Consider the following 16,491-nt stretch of genomic DNA (forward strand, 5'->3'; position numbering starts at 1 on the left):
CAGGAATGCTAAGCTAAGCTGATGTTGAAGGTTACTCATATTTGTAAAACACAGAAGCTATTGTCCAAGCACCATGCGTGGAGCAGCAAAAATCTCTCTCTCTTGAGAGGACTGGGGAAGGAAAATACTTTTTCAGTTGTAATACAAAGCAAAGTGGTGCCAATAGACATCAGCTCAACACCTGAGGAGGAAGAAGCAACAAGTAAATCAACATGCCAGAAAGACCCAAGATGAAGGGAATGGTATTTCTGCACAACTGAGCTGCAGTTTGGGGACATCCCCCTCAAACGGCAACACCCAGAAAGCCAGGGAGAATCCACTTGCAGCAAAGAAGAAATGGGGCATTTTACTTCCATGTCACTTGGGTTTGTACACTGTTCCCATTTGTGGGGCTGTGCTGACTGCCAAAGTTGCAGTACAAAGATTTATCATACCAAGGCAGTCACAGACAAGGCACTTCCCTCCAGCTGATGAAATGTGCCCTCCCTCCTTGCTCTCTCCACCCAATATTCCATATAAAGGCTGCAGACAAATTAATTTGGAGTATCAAATCAGGTCTGAGAGGTCTGAGGGGCAGCAGAGAACACTTACAAAAATTCTGGCAACTTCCTGACGTGAACGTTGATTTGCATCCGCTTGGCTGCCTGCAGGACAAGCCCTGTCAGCTGGGGAATAAAATAAATCAGTGTCAAAACAACAAAGAGTAAACACGAAACAAAGGGAACTGGGAGAATAAAACCTAAGATTTACACTGGTGTGGACTTCACAAGGCAAGACAAGATCAAATTATTGTTGTTATTTATTTTGCTTCACCAAGATATTCCTATAACTCATACACTTACATTCCAGTGGGTCTCTTACTTAAGGAGATGTGAGGAGGCTGTGACAGAGGGGAGGGTGCCACATGCTGTGCTGCACAAACCTACACTTAGGATCCAGAGAGATTCCCTTTCTTCCAGATCCAGATGTAGTTCTGGAAAAGGCCACCACCTACAGCTGTTTGCTCTGCTTTGTCTGTGGCAGAAACTCAGCAATCTCAGTCACAAGAGAAACCTGTCTTGCTAAAGGCTGAAAGGCAGGTGCTGAGCACAGGCCATGGGAGTGTGTGGCCAGAGAGATAATGAGCACGAGAAATGACAATTCTTCCACTGTAATGCCACCACCACAGTAGGAGTTGCAATTGGATGCACAGGAATGTTTTCCTCATTCCAGTAGCAAAATTTAGTCTGGAGAGTTGGCAAGAGGGGGGAAGTGCAGAGCCCGTTTTATAGTAGTACCAAAAAAACTGGAGAAGTAGGAGCAGGGAAAGAACCTGGCACCAAACCAGGTACCAGGAGGTATCTGCACTAGACCTGAAGAGAGGCATGATGCCACTGCCTCCTGCTTTAGCTACACATACCAGCTTGGTGAGTCAGAGTTCCATAAACTGGGCAGGTCATGGCTTTGGTCTTTCCCTTGACCACATGTGTGGATGTAGAGATCAGTGCTCTACTGGATTTTGCTGGGATAGAATTTTCTTCAGAGTAGCTGGTAACAGGTTACCTTTGGAACTGTGATGAAAAGAGTGCTGATAACACACAGATGTTTTAGCTGTTGCTGAGCAGTGCTTGCACAGCCTTGAGGCTGCTTCTCACACTGCCCTGCCAGTGAGTGGGCTGAGGGGTGGGAGGGGACACAGACAGGGCAGCTGACTCAAACTGGCCAAAGGGATATCCCATACCATGTGGCATCATGCTCAGAAATGAAAAACTAAAGGGGAAGTCTACCAGGGCTGCTGCTGCTGGAGGACTAGGATTTGTTTCTATCACTTGTTTTTCTTAGGTTTTGTTTCTCGTAGTTTCTTTTTCTCATGGGTTTTTTTTTTTTTGGTTGTTTTTTTTTTTAACTCACTAAAGCATCTTTATCAACCTGAGGTTTTTTTGTTAACCTGAGAGGTTTTTGTGGTGCTTTGCTGCCTACTGGGGTCAAACCACAAGTGCAAAACCACTGATCATCAGCTGCAAGTTCCCTTTCTTTCTGCCATTCCATGGTGTGAATCCCAGCAACTCTGTACATTTCCATGAAAGACACAATTCCCATGCTCCTGAATCTCTCCCCTCATGGCTCCATGCTATTTAAACTGAGTCCAGCATCCTCCAAATCTTTATTGATTTGCTGTCTTTAAAAAAGGCTGCACTTACAGGATTGATGTCCAAAAACGTCTCATGATATTCCTTTTTTGGATGCATGCCCTCTATGTCCTCTATAAACTTTGGATCTGCTTGGTAAAAATGTGGAGCTGATATGAATATTGGAGCACCTGGAATGTGAAAACATAACAAGTCATCACCTGAAAAACGCAGAGCAGGATTTAAGGAAATCTTTGAGGACCCCAAAATTCTTCCCAGTGTGCCATTTACAGCGAAAGGAAAAGTCCATTCTGGAGCTACAGAATCAACATTCTGACTCCCTGTCTCCAGAACAAGCAAATTCTCCCTGTGCAGCATCAGCATGGCTTCATGTCACAGGCTGGCATGCTTGCACTGCTTTGACTCAACTGCTCAGGTGCAACAGTTGCCTGGATAAGAGCACAGGATCAAGGCCCAAGCTGTTCAGTATGGATCCTGGTACTTCCCTCGGATTCCTCGATTTAAATCACAGCTGGAGCAGACAGCACCTGACAGGAACACCCCATCAACCACTGCTGCATTTTACAACCAGATGTTGGCAGCCGATTTCACTGAGCCCAGTCGTAACCCCGCAGGCCTCACCAAACTCTCCTCATGTATTTCAGACAGAAAGGAGAAACGTGTTCTCCACTGATGCCTGTTCCCACTGCCTGGTAACATACCCTGCTTGCAGATGCTGACGTTGAGGACCCCAGTGCCAGGGCAGTTCCCAGGGGGCACGCAGAACCCAGCGTTGTCGGGGTTGACCGTGGTGTTGGCAAACACCATAGCAGAGGGCACGAAGCGGTAGGTTGGGATGTTTGCAACAGTTCCTGAGCTGTCATACACCAGGTAGAGAGATCTGCAAGGCAGAAAAGCCAGGCCTGGGTTTGTTTGGCTGGAGTACACACCAACACCTGCAGCAGGTGCCTCTTTGCTGATGCCTGTTTGAGTTTACAGCCAGCTAGGGGCTTGGTTTAAGCTCATCCCAACAATCTTCTGTGTTAAATTTAATGGGCTTTTGATCAGCAGATATAACATCTTATAATTCTGCTGCTGCACCAAATATATGATCCTGTGCCAGCTGTGCTGCTGCAGGGACCCTGATGCTGGCCTTCAGCACTTCAGGGTGTCACTGTGGCCCCTATGTTGCTCTTGCATGTTGGGTGAGACAGAGCTGGTACATATGGAGAGGGTCAAGAGAAGGAACACAGTCATGGGAGACACAACTATCCAGCAAGTCCTAAATGTAGTGTAACACACATCTGTATTGATTTAAATAGAGAATTTCAGATCAGTTTTGTTCTTGACAGACAGTGAAACAGGCAGGGGAGGAGACAAGGTGGAACATAAAGAAGGAAACAAAGAATTTGTGCATCTTGTTGCATTTCAAACAGCATTTGTCATGTCATGAATCTCTGAGGAGGGCAATTCAGGTTCTCTAAACAGAAGGGCACAGAAATAAGCTTCAGGCAAGGTTCATATAAAACCTTCCATTCCCCCCATCACTAGTTTTGCAGGACAGTCTTTCTCTCTTTCCAGTCAGCTTCCAAATTTTTCACTTTATTTTGAAACACCACATCTTCAATTTGATACAGATTGAGTTGTGGGGTTTTTTTGGTGTAATGCCCTGATCCTTCATTCCATGAATAAGTGCAGACCACTCATGCTGTGTAAAATCGCAGGAGGAAAAACTCCAGCCTAGCATGAAACCTCAAGAGGAATGGACATAAATGCTGTGCTTTGAAAATTGAGTGACATTTTCCTCTCCTTACCTGCAGAAATCAGAAGAAAAGATGTAAATGTTCTCATCTTTGCTAATCAGTGGGTGAAAAGATGTCCCATCTGTTCCATTGATCATGTTACATGTCTCTGTTGTCCACCAGCTCAAAGACCTGAAGAAAACCAAGCAAAGAGAGTGAGGGAGCAGTGGTCGGGTGATGCCAGCTCATGGTCTAAGCAAATGAGAATCAGAACTGTAGAGTACCAAGTTCTCTTTGCCTAGGCTCCACCAACAAAAAAAAAAGGAGATTAAAATGGATTTAAATTGCATCTGTGGTCTCTTTAAACTGGTGCCAGGCAAACTGGAATATGTCTGCAGGAGTTCCTCCCATTTATGTAATTGCTGGCAGATGTTTTGTTTAGTGGGAGAGGGATGCTTCAGGTAGTTCACCAGGCACAAGATGTCCCAGCCTTGGCTCTGGGTGCAGAGCAGCACAGAAGGGTGGTGTCTGGGAACACTGGCTGTGTAGATGTGGGAATAGTGTCCCCTCAGGTGGCTGGGATAGCTGTCCTAGAGGAGGAATTGGAGAGAGGGTCTCCCCTGTGGAGGGGCAGTCAGGGATTCAGAGGTGAGGATTCCCACCAGTCTGCTTCTTCCTTTCATAGTTACGTGACAAAGACCAAAATTCTAAGGGGGGTGCTTCTAAAAAGCTGCTGCCACCCTTTTTTGGTAAACAACGCTCATCCAAGATGTGAAAAGGGGCAGATTTTGACACAGGCCACAGCATAGTGAAATACTTACTCTTTTCCTTTCCATTCCACAATCCTTGTGAAGTTAAGGTAGTCTGTTTCACCACTTAGGAAAACATACTCTCCATCATCAGTTCCATTCATCTGCAAACAGATCCACGAATTTTTAATCACTCCACTCATTCTCTAATGACCAGCTGGTAGCTACAACAGGGTGGCAGGAGGTTAATCTGTCATCACTTCAAATCCACCTGAGGAGATGGACTCCTCCTGAGGTAAGTGCAATTCATTAAACTCCACCTTGAATACAAATGAGGTAGAAGTGACTGGGCTAGATTGTCCAGGAAAGGAGTCCCCACAGCCCCAAATGACATGCAACCAGAAGCACTGTGGGAGTCAGTGGTGGCTCCAGCATAGCCATAATGTGCAACTTCAATCAATTACTGAGGAAACTGGTCAGGAAATTTGTCTAGTGGTCTGCACAAGTGGACTCAAAAAGCCCACGTTATTCAAGTGAGCCCAGGCAATAGCAAAGTGGTTTACATAGCTGAGAAAGGGAAGTCAGATAAAACACTCACAGCTGTGCTACCAGCCAGTGCCTCAGTACAGCCAAACTGAAGAGGGAGCATCCTAGGAAAATCCTATCCCTGCAGCCTACCTGCTGGCCTCAGTCCCAGCCCATCCACCTCACCTGGCTGCCAATGACAGCCCAAATCCTGCAGCAGTGTCATCCTTCCCCACCTGAAGCATCAGGAAGCCCTGCATGCCAGTTACCTTATTAAAGAGGCCAAACACTGGGTCGATCTCTGGACGCAGGAGATGAATGGTTGACAGGAGCTTGTCTTTGTAGCCCCATAGCAACTCATGAACGGTGTGAACTGTGAAGAGGGATTCTTGGTACAGAAGCAGCAGCACCTCGGTGGCAAATTGAAGAGAGGTTGACCTGGTCCACTCCATTGCAGTCTGCCAGGGATTGGGGTAAGGGAGCAACAGTCAGATTTACCGTAGAATAAATACTACCAGCTGCAGACAAACAGACCCATCTCAGCTCTGCACAGCCAGACCAGGGCACTAAGTGCCACATCCAGCCTTTCCTTCAACACACCACTTCCCTAGGAAGTCCATTCCTATGTCTAAACTCCCTCTCCATGAGGAAGTGCTTCCTGATATCCACCCTAAACCTCCCCTGGAGCAGCTTGAGGCCATGCAAAAATCACTTTCTCAATAGTCTGAATTTCTCAAGCATATTACAGCTGGAGGCATGCTATGAATTCCACCCTCTGGAAGTTGTGGTTTAAGTTTTCAAGAGAGAACCAAAATTTCTCCAAAACGCAAATTCACACTTTTACTTCACTGCCACTGATGAGTGATTTTACAACATGCCCTACACAGGGACAGGAGTTGGACTCAATGATCCTCATGGGTCCCTTCCAGCTCAGAATATTCTATGAGAAAAACAAAAATAAGGGAACATTCCTCGGGTGAACCAAGCTGTAGTTCTTCTAGTACTGCCTGTTGCAGTACATCACAGTCAAAAATCTGGACAAGGCATAATATTTACCATTACTCAAATGCCAAGGAGGAATTGTAAATACTGTGACTATATGATTTGCAACTCGTAGTAAGCTGAATCCTATCTACTACTGTGTACAGTGTATTTGTATTATGTATTCATTCATAAAACCAGACACTGCTTTTTGAAAGTAATGGGGGGAAAGCAGAAATTAATGTACCCTATAATTTCAGTCAGTTAAACTAGAACAGGGAGTAGAGGCTCAAATACACAGCAAACAAGTTTTTTAGTACAGTCTCATTCCTTTGGAAGGTGTGACAGCTTTAGATCTGCTTGTTCTCACACTGTCCCTGTCTCAGACCAAAAATAATGGTCTGCCTCTAACACCAAAGTGACACCTTTGCAGAGTACTTTCACCTAACATAGTATGAGGGGGGGTGCATGTTTTAATTTTAATTTTCTTCTGAGAGGACCTTTTCATTCAGATGTAGCTATATATATTTTTTCTCCAGTTTGAGATGCAGCCTTGGAGGCAGTTTCTGCAATTTTGACACAAACAACCCCAAGAATTCCAAACCTCCTCCATTCAAAAGTCAGAGTTCCTCCTATGCATTTGAGATCACTAATTCCCTACTTTCACTTACTCACAGAAGCCCAACAAGCCTTTTGTCTGCTCATCCCTGAACTGTGTGTCAGCTCTCAGCTCAAGAGGGAGGCACAAAGGCTAGGGAGGCACAGGGAGGTTGGAACCTGATGATCTTTAAAGTCCCTTCCAACCTTAACCATTCTATGACTCTGTAATTAAAAAACCCACAACAACCCAAACCAAAACTGAACATGGTATCTGCTCCAGACAAAAGCTGCCTCTCCCATTCTTCAATCATATTTATCTACCACAAGGGGACAGAGAGTCTGAAGCAACGAGCTGCTACTTATGAAGTGTGTTAGGATGATTTCCAGGCAGCAATGGAAGAGAACTCACCACTGCAGGGATATTAACTGTTCTAATCCGATCCACTTTGGGGTCTCCAACTGATTTCTGACGTTCAAACACGTAAGTCTTTGGATTCAGAGCAGACACTTTGGTGCCATTGTCCAAAAACTGAATGTGCACTCTTGGCCTGTATTCTCTGAAAAACAAGAGAGTTTGTTCTCTAATCAAGTTAAACAATTACACATAACATTAATTGCAATTCACTTCTGCCTATTCTACTGCTTTAAGCATATAAAGGGTGGGATGTACAGTTCATTAGGAGTAGATCCATTTTTGCTACTGATACTGTCAGCAACAGAACCCCCCTTTGTGTCAGTGTACACTGAACCAGACACCACAGGGTGCTTCCAAAAATTACACCCCACATATTAATTACACTTAATATTTTTTCACCTCATTTTTAAAAACCTTGAAGGAAAGAGAACAATTTCAGACAGAACAGGAGGATTTAGTCACTATATATGGGATTGTCCTTTAATGCAATTTGGAAATGAAACTTTTGCCTCTTTGCTGCTGGCAAAATTCACTCCCAGGCAGAACAAGACGTAGGTTTCATGTAAGTCTCATTAACCTGACCTGAGAACCTATCAGAATCTTTCTGCTGGCTTCAAAGTACTTTGCGCTCAAGACTTCTGGGCTTACATGTGACAGGGCCACAGAAAAGCCTCGTTTTAGCTCTTCCCCTTTAATTCTCAGGCAGGAATCCTGGACATGATGGAAATTCAACTGAATTTTTGCAGTGAACTCCTCATGGCTTGGGAGGTTGCTTCTGTTACTCTCTAAGCAGTCAGACAAGCAGCATAAAACTCAGGATTACTGATAAACAAGTGCAATGGGGGACAAGAAACATCAAATGCCACCTGATGAGGAAGTCAGACCTTAATGGTCCTGAAACACATCTAGGTGTTCTGCCATGTGTCAAACCAAAATGAGTCTTTAATGCTTTGCTACACGGGGTCTGTGAGACAGACTTAGTATTATCCTCTGGCTCCAGCATGCAGTATGTCTACAACATACCTCCCTTCTCCCTCTCCTCCCAGATGCTTCTTTTCCCCCACCCACTGCTGACAGTCTGGTACAGTCGGCCGTGATAGCTCAGCAAGGATTAAAGAACCTGCTGGGAAAGAGCCCTCCACTTTCTAACTCCTCTTCCTGCTATCAGAGCACAGCCCACATAATCCTGTTCAGACCTGTCAAGATCAGGCTCACCAAACAAGGCAGGAGCCAGTGGAAGATGCAGCACTGAAGGCACAGCTTCCCTCCCTGGCACCAGCAGGAGCAGCTCTGGCAGAGCCTGGGTGGCTGGTGGCTCAGCTCCCTCCCAGCCAGCCCCAGGCTGGGCCAGCCCTCCAGCCCAGCCCAAGCCAACCAGCCACACCAGCAGCCCTCTCCTTCCCACCCAGCTCTCTCATGGACAAGGTGCAGCTTCACAAACCAGGCTGTGCGCAACACCTGAAAGATACTCAGAGCTAAGAAAAGGGGGAAAAAGAGATGTCCAAGGGGACTGAGTCAGAAATCATGGGCCAGTGTGTTTTCATGGAGCCCTTTTACACCTAGAGCTGGACCTTTTTATCTTCCTGACAGAGAGCACGGACTGCTGATCATCAGCATTATACCACAGAGCCCTAAAGAGAAGCGAGGCAGCTTGGAAGCACAGCTGTCTGTTCTCCAGCTCTCCTGGCTTATCTACCACCAAGTAGTTTGCCAAAACACCACATGTGGTTTGCCAGAGCTGAGCAGACACAGCACAGAAATACAGAGGAGACTGTGAAAAGACTGATGGCAGAGAGTGAAGCAAAGCTGAGACCAAGGCTACCACAAAAGCTCTACGTTTATAACACAGTATTTTCTTTTGAAACACTAACAACCAGATTCTGATCACTTTGCAGCTGAGGGAGAGACAACTCCTGCAGGCACTGGGCCACTGTGAGCAGAAGTGAAACTGACAATGAGAAATCAACTTTTTTTGCCATGGTTCTCATACCTCCGTGACTTCGAAGACTGTAATGCTTCCTGGCACAGGACTGCTTCTGGTTTACACTGCTGCACACAGCAGAGCAGAATGAAGTTCTAAAGGAAAAGCCATTTCTAAGGGGAACATAAAATCTCTCCATGTGCAGCAGACTCAGCCTGTTCAGTGTGTAGCCATGTCATGCTGAAGGAGAGTTAAAGAGGCTGGCTAAGCTCCAACACTGCACATGGTCTTAGGAAGTTGGCTGTCTGCAAAAATGGTAGGCATGTCAGAATCTAAGTAGATTTATAGTGAGGGTTGGATGAGGAAGGTCCCTGTAGTAACCTCCTCTAACTGGTTTTCTGGCCACATTCTTACTGATGTGAACTGTGCAATTTCACCTGGGAACTAATTTCTGAGGGAACATGAATCATGCTTTTATGCAACACTCCTTGCCCCAGACTCTCAAACATCACCCAACCAGTCACTGTTTTCTTCTCTCACAAGGCAGTAGGCCAGGATGCAACCAACCTCCTCTGTGTTCAGCAGCTGATAAACACCAGCACACAAACAAAATCTTGCCCCAAATCTGATAGAAGTCACTGGCTTAATCTGAAACTGACTGCAGGTTTCTCCAGGTGTCACTCTAGTTGTGCTGTCTGGGTGGTGCATGCACCAAACTTTGATTCACACACTAACAGCTAGTTGTTTTTTTTTCTAGAATGGGCTCACAAGTGTTCTGGATTTCACTTTTTGGCTTCCTCACACACAAGAGTGAAATCTGAAGATAGTGAAAGTGTCCTACCGGTAGGTGTACGGCCCTATCTCCTCTACGAGAGGAGTAGCACCTTGAAGCACTTCCAAAGGATTTGTCACATTAAAAAAGTAGAACTGCATGTAGACTGGTGGAGGAGGATCCTCCCAGGCTTCAAAGGTTTCTGTGCCATTTTTCAATACTGTTCCCTGAAACAAGAGAAAGACAGATCAGCTGTTAATGAGAGATGCCGTGCAATATTTATAGGAAAGAGAGGAATTCTGTACCCTTGGAACAAGCAGAGGCAATGGGGTTTGAGCCCTCATGTCTACAGGTGTTTGTAGGTATTTTTTACTTGGAAGCATCTCATTAAATATCAACAAGAACAGACACATTACAATGACTTGTAGATGAGGGGCCTGTGTTCTTTGGGTTCCCTCCACACACCCCTTCTGCCTGGCATTGTTCAGAATTCCACAGCAATCCTGCTGCACTTCCTGTGTCAGCAAAAACCTCACCTGGTGTAAGATACCACAAAACATGCCAACACTGGAGATAAAAGTGGAACTCAACAATGGGAAGTCAAGAGGTCCCAAGAAAGACCTCTCAGGACTAACAAGGTCAGAAAAAAAGCTCAGAGCCCTTGTCTTTACCATTTCTTTGTCTAAGAATGTCAAGACTCCAGGACAGCTGTAAGACTCTGTCTCCAAAGGAGTTAGGCTTTGTTTTTCAGTGGCCTGTGAGGACAACATGCAAGTGACAGAAAGTTCTCTCATGTAGGCATACTGGGATCTGTGCCTTTCTGAAGTCTCTGACCAAAGATTCTTCACCCCGTCTTTATTTTCCTACACATGTCAGTCCATTTTGTAACCAATAAAACACGGACCTAGAAAATAAAAGCTATAAATCATTATTTTATGACAGAAGCACTTAAGTAATGAGCCAGTAATTCCACAACCTACCAGTATCAACACATTAGAAGGGAAGTCACAACCATACCTGTATGTAGCTGCATTAGAAACATAGAATATATGTCTCAATCCCTCATTTTATTACCATTCTATTTTTAGGTAAAATTCACCCCAACTGTAAAAGCATCACCACCAACACCACCAAAATCAAGGCTTTTCATATAACACTGGTACCACTACTGTGAGAGTAAAGAGAAAGCTGGCTTGCAAACTGTCATTTTCAGGAAAAAGCACAAAGAAAACGGTATCTTTGAAAACCCTGTCACTTGTAGGTAGGGGAGGGGGGAAATAATTTGCAACTAAATGGGTCTCATCTACACTTGCTCTTTTTATTCTTCTGAGAAAACAAGTCAAATATTGTAAGTGCAAGCTCAAAAGCAGGGCAGACTGGACAGCTGCCATTTCTTGGGTACTGTTCATGGTGTCTTAACTTTAGCAGCCACAGTTTTCTTCCAACTCACTCTTGGCCTTCCCACTTCAGGAGCTGTTTTCCCTCCCTGTAGATTTTAATTTTGAATGATTAGATGAAGAGAAGACTGTTTCAAAGAAAAGCTTATTGGCAGGAGCTTGGAATGGCAGCAGCATTGCTGAATAGCAATGAAAGCCAACCCAGCTGGGAGCACCCTGCAGAATTTCAAATCCCATATTCTGTTCACATCACAAAAAATCATCTGTTTTAGACATGCTTCAGGAGCTTGGTGCATTTCTCTGCAACCACCAGCACCTTGCAGGTACCATTTTAGACGCGGCCCAACACTTTAGATCCTGTTTTCTTGTCATCTATGAAAGGAGGCTGATCCCTGCATTCAGGCAGAGCCCTCCTGAAGTTGGGTTTGTAGGATGAGGAACAGAAAATCTCCCTGAGTCAGGCACACCTTTTCACTGAGGCCATCATAAAGGGCTGGGAGTGAGACAGCAGTGCATTTGGGACACCTTCAGGTGACCATGACAGCTCTTCTCCATATGCAATTAATCACAATACAAAGTCAAATTATTTCAGAGAAGGTGGTGTAGCGAACTATTGATGTCTGCTCCCTTCCTAAGACATATAAAACTCACATCTCTCACATGCATGAAACACAGTAAGTGCAAGCTTGGCACTGATAAACAGCTTAACCATTGCCTGTCTTGACCTTAACCATCCATACCTGAATCTGAACTGCTCCCTAACAACTACAAAGCATTTTCAGTACACCTATCTCTTGCTCAAATGTCTCTCATATTCAGGGCAACTAAAATGAGAGACTAATACTCAGTCAAAGTGTGCAATGTTAAAAAAAAAAAAAGTAACTGCACTGTGGTCATATTCATGCCAGTTTCAGGCTCTAGTCCGTCCTTTCTGACAGAAGGATCACATCTATGATATGTCATGTCCCCTGTCTCCCTCTCCTGAGCTAAACCAAAACCAGGAAGTTCCCAAATTTGATGCAGTGTTGCTAGACATAACACAGGTTTCTACCACACTCTCTATATACACATCTGCACCAAATTACAGGCAAAGATTGACAAAAAAGAAATGAAGGAGCTTTGCTCAGGCAGGTTGGTTTATGTACAGGCCCTTGAGACTTTGAAATCACAAGTGATCCCCTGGGAAATGGGCTACAGAGCAAAAGGGTAGTGAAACCAAATCATCTGGTGACTTTTTTTCCTGGACCTGCATGACACCATTTGTATTTCCCATAGAAATGACATGTCTATTTATAGCTCTGTGCAGTGACAGCCCTAGTTGTAAACCCAGATTAATTAACTTCTGGACTGGATTTAGACAGACTCCCATGAAACTCTCAAATAACAGAATACAGTTAGGTTCATTTTTTCTCTTTTTCACCAAATGTTACCAGGGCTGTCACATGATATTACACAGCCTGGACCTGAGAGAAAAATATAAGCAGGTATTTTTTGATCAAAACATATGTCCACGTCCCTCAGCTGATGGTATTCAAGTTTAGCTCTCATGACCTTCCCCTTCACCAAGCAAGACCTGACATTACAAGACTGGGACGGCCTGGTTTGTTGCCAGAGCTTGTGTTCCCTGCTAGGTTGGGCAGGCTTTGAGATACTAGCTCATTGCACTGCTCTTTAATCTAAGATATGTGAAAGAAACAGCTCCACTCAATTACTGCTGCTGCACTGGGTAAGGCTTGAGAATGAGATGCTTCCTCTTGATACATGTACATGCAAGAACAAGAGACACAACTTCAACTCCTCAGAAAACACCAGTCAGACTCTGGTCCTGCAGGCTGCAGCCTAGAGAGGCCTCAGGCTCACAGATCCTGTCTCAGAGATGCAAGGTTGCAAATCCTCCAAGATCCCACCCTCAAACCAGTAAACAATGTGATCTGTCTCCGCGCAGCAGCAGAGCAAGGGTTCTCCTTCCCTTGTGGAGTCCACACCCGTTTCAAGTGTACCAAAGCTTACTTCCCACTGACTTTATCATGCCAGTCCTGCCTTTGCAGCTGTCTCATTCTTTACTGTTTTCTTGCCTTGGCCACACTTCACACAACGGAAATGTTAACTGTTTCTGGCAGTGATGGTGGGGGTGGGAAATGCTACTAAGCATTTTTTGAATCTTAAATTTGGAAAATTAAATTTCTTTTTTTTTTTTTTTTTTTTTTTTTTTCCCCAGAAGCTGCAAAATGTTCTAATTCCAAGACATTTTTACGTGTTCATCTATGAACTTTGCAACAAGACAAGTGATAGGGTAGGCTTTCTGACCAACATGAGCAAACTTCTCTGCCCCTGCCCCTTGGGAATCGTCTGCTCAAAAGGAGCATCTCAACTGATACTTCACCTAAACCCCCCACAAAACTGTGCTGAGGGCTCTAAGTATTCCACAACAACAACAAAAGATCAAAACATAAACTAAGTGAAGGGACAAAATATCTTCCCTGTCCTTTAGGGTCCTAAACACTCCAATCAATCCAGCTCTAGAGATGGCTGGCAACAAAAGTCCAGTGAAATTTCATGGGTTTATGAATTTTCTAAAATTACCACTGTAAGGTAGGGGGCATAAAGAAAACACTTGAGGGAGAGGACTGATTGCCCAAATTTGGAATTAGGTGCATAGATCAAGGGCTGCTTTTTCATAAACTGCAGGCTTATGGCAATAAAATACATAACCATATAGCCAACATACAGTGTGAGGTGAACACTGCCAGCAGTTTGGAAGACCTCTATCCTGTAGGCAGCTAATTTTTCTTTTCCATTGCAGTTTTTTTGCCCTTATGGGATGGAGCCTAAGGTGCTAGCCCCTGACAACAAACAGGTACTGACTAAGTTAGACAGTCTGATCAGGCATGGCATGTTAATTCACACAAAGTCTGGGAAATAAGACAGAGTGTAAGTTGACAGGATATGAACACTTCCCAGGAAAGGTGCTTCTGTTGTCCTTGTCCCTACAACATCTGCCTGCTGATTTTCAAGGGGATGTGAAGTCTCCAGCCTGGAGTTCTCCCAGGCCTGCTGCATTCCCCACTCTGCCCACACACCCTCTGAATCCAAGAACTCTGCCTTTGGCTGGCAAGCATGCAGCTTTCCTACTGAAAGCCATCCTCAGTGGTTCACAGGTCCGAGTTTGGACACACAGGTGCTTTAGATGCACCAAAACGCAGCCTTTCATTTCAGCTGTATCTGATACTGCAAAGACAGCTCCTCACTGCAAGGCAACTCTGTTTCAGGCCTGTTGCAAAGCCCTCAAAGGAGTATGGACTACCCGTCTTAAGGGCAGCCTCCTGCCCCTTCTGCAGCTCTTCCAGTGACAGCAAGGTTCAGGAGGTTAAGGAAAGGCCAGAGCACAGAGACATTTCATGTCAAATGCCCTGGACCACAGAGAGCTGGAAAAGCTCTAGTCTTGCCACATTCCAAAGGCAAATTGAAATTTGTCTATTTGCACAAGCTATTCTAAGCTGCATCCGTGGTTACACAAGAGAGGAGCAACTTTCTAGACTACACACAAATGACAAGAAGCTCACATGGGACCAAGCATGTGTGGAAAGCAGCTGAATCAGCAGAGTGAATGGGAGTACACTGCTCTGGAGCCAAAAACTGTCCTCCCACAGTTGGTGCATGTGGCTCCTGGAGAAGGCCAGGAGGGAGACAATGGCTGGCACGAGGAGCAGGACACTTGATCCTGTGCCATATAGATGTACACCAGCACAAGCTGAGGAGCAGTAAGCAGGAAAACACAGCCCTGGAAACCTTATCCTGCTTGAGGGAATACCAACTCACTCTTACATAATGACCCATGAAGGTAAGGAGCATGTAGCTAAGAGATAATAGGATCACACCTAATTCCTGACAGTCCTAACTCTCCCACCAAGCCTTTTTTTCTTTTTTTTTTTTCATGCTACTGCTCTTTTGATAAGGGCACGAGGGAGACTTGAAACTAGACCCTGTGCTGTGATGTAGAGGATGAGAGGCTCCTCTCCAGGCAGACTTGAGACATGGGTAGATGGAACTGCACATGCCAATGCACTGTACTAGCTTGCTTTGCATACAACTTCGCATACATGAACACTCACATCACAACACACCTGGCTTTCAGACTGCCTCCAAAAGGTATGAGCTGGCCATCAAATGACTTCAGGACAAACCACACTGCACCCCAGTGTGGCAGAGGCACGTACCTGAAGCAAACGCTGCCAGAGCAGCTGTACCAGCAGTTCCTGAAGAGCAGCTGACACACTGGCAAGCTGCACCACTGCTGGTCCTATGGCAGCCTTTTTTTTTTGGCTGTCCCCTGGAGTTTACAGGCACACTTCACAGTGTCACAACTTGCTTTTAGCTAATTACCACCCGAAAATTGTGCTCACTAAACCAAACCGATTTAAGTGAAGACAATACAGCTGCTATATGAGGAAATGCTCTCTGTCAATACCCCAAAGAAAAGAACAGTACATTGGCTGGGGATCATCACAGGGCATCAGCAGACTTTGGTCACCAGTTAAGACAACAGCAGGGGTCAAGTCACTTCACTTGTTAGCACTCTTGGCTTCCCTGTCAGAATAACAGACAGGGTGATATTCCTCAGACTAGGTAGATAAATAATTATTCACTTACACGTTTCACAGACGTTTTCATAAGGCAAACAGCTGGTGAGCAGTTGTTTCTCTGGCCATGTGTGGGACTTACTAACATGAACGCAGTTGACCTTTCTCACTGGACCTCCAGATGAAGGCAAAGAGCCAGCATGAGAGAGGAACAAAGGCTCAGGCAGACCATGAACAGGCAGAACATTCATAGCCATGCCAGGATGGGTCTCCACGAAGGATGCTACAAGCAGCCTTTAACAACAGGGTGCGATAACTCCCTGTCATCGCCCAGGCTGAGAAACCAGCCCGTGTCTCAGCCCCGGAGCAGCTCTGGCTGTGCTCCAGGGGCAGCAGCAAATGGAGCAGCAGAACACGCTGCTGCATGGAAGCTGCAAGGAACCCGTGCTAGGGATGGCGACACAGGAGGGGTGCGTGAGGTGCCCCTGCCCCACCTCATGCGCTGCTGCACGGGAGGGGGCTCCTCACCACGGCGGCTGCTTCAGCATCAGTACAGCTGCCTGGAGAGAACTGCTCTTCGCTCCTATTTACTCGATTTCCATCCAGTCCAGGCCCAGCGCGGCCTGAGCTGCAGCCTGAGCTCCACCGTGAGCCCCAGCCCCGCTGGCTGCTGCAGGGCAGGGGCTTCCCTGCCCTGGGGG

General features: G+C 45.6%; 1 protein-coding gene across 1 annotated transcript in view; it reads right to left on the minus strand.

The window, feature by feature from the left end:
- Positions 1-16,491, minus strand: part of SCARB2 (scavenger receptor class B, member 2) — a 44,649-nt gene that overhangs the window by 3,338 nt on the left and 24,820 nt on the right. The window contains exons 2-9 of the mRNA XM_010008534.1: positions 9,883-10,040; positions 7,115-7,262; positions 5,394-5,582; positions 4,672-4,763; positions 3,923-4,042; positions 2,831-3,009; positions 2,181-2,299; positions 592-665 (exon numbers count right to left, since the gene is read on the minus strand). Of these exons, the coding sequence (XP_010006836.1) occupies positions 592-665; positions 2,181-2,299; positions 2,831-3,009; positions 3,923-4,042; positions 4,672-4,763; positions 5,394-5,582; positions 7,115-7,262; positions 9,883-10,040 (1,079 nt within the window). The remainder of the gene's footprint in view (positions 1-591; positions 666-2,180; positions 2,300-2,830; positions 3,010-3,922; positions 4,043-4,671; positions 4,764-5,393; positions 5,583-7,114; positions 7,263-9,882; positions 10,041-16,491) is intronic.

Source organism: Chaetura pelagica, unplaced genomic scaffold (genome assembly GCF_000747805.2).
Source record: "Chaetura pelagica isolate M959 unplaced genomic scaffold, ChaPel_1.0 scaffold272, whole genome shotgun sequence".
Taxonomy (NCBI): domain Eukaryota; kingdom Metazoa; phylum Chordata; class Aves; order Apodiformes; family Apodidae; genus Chaetura; species Chaetura pelagica.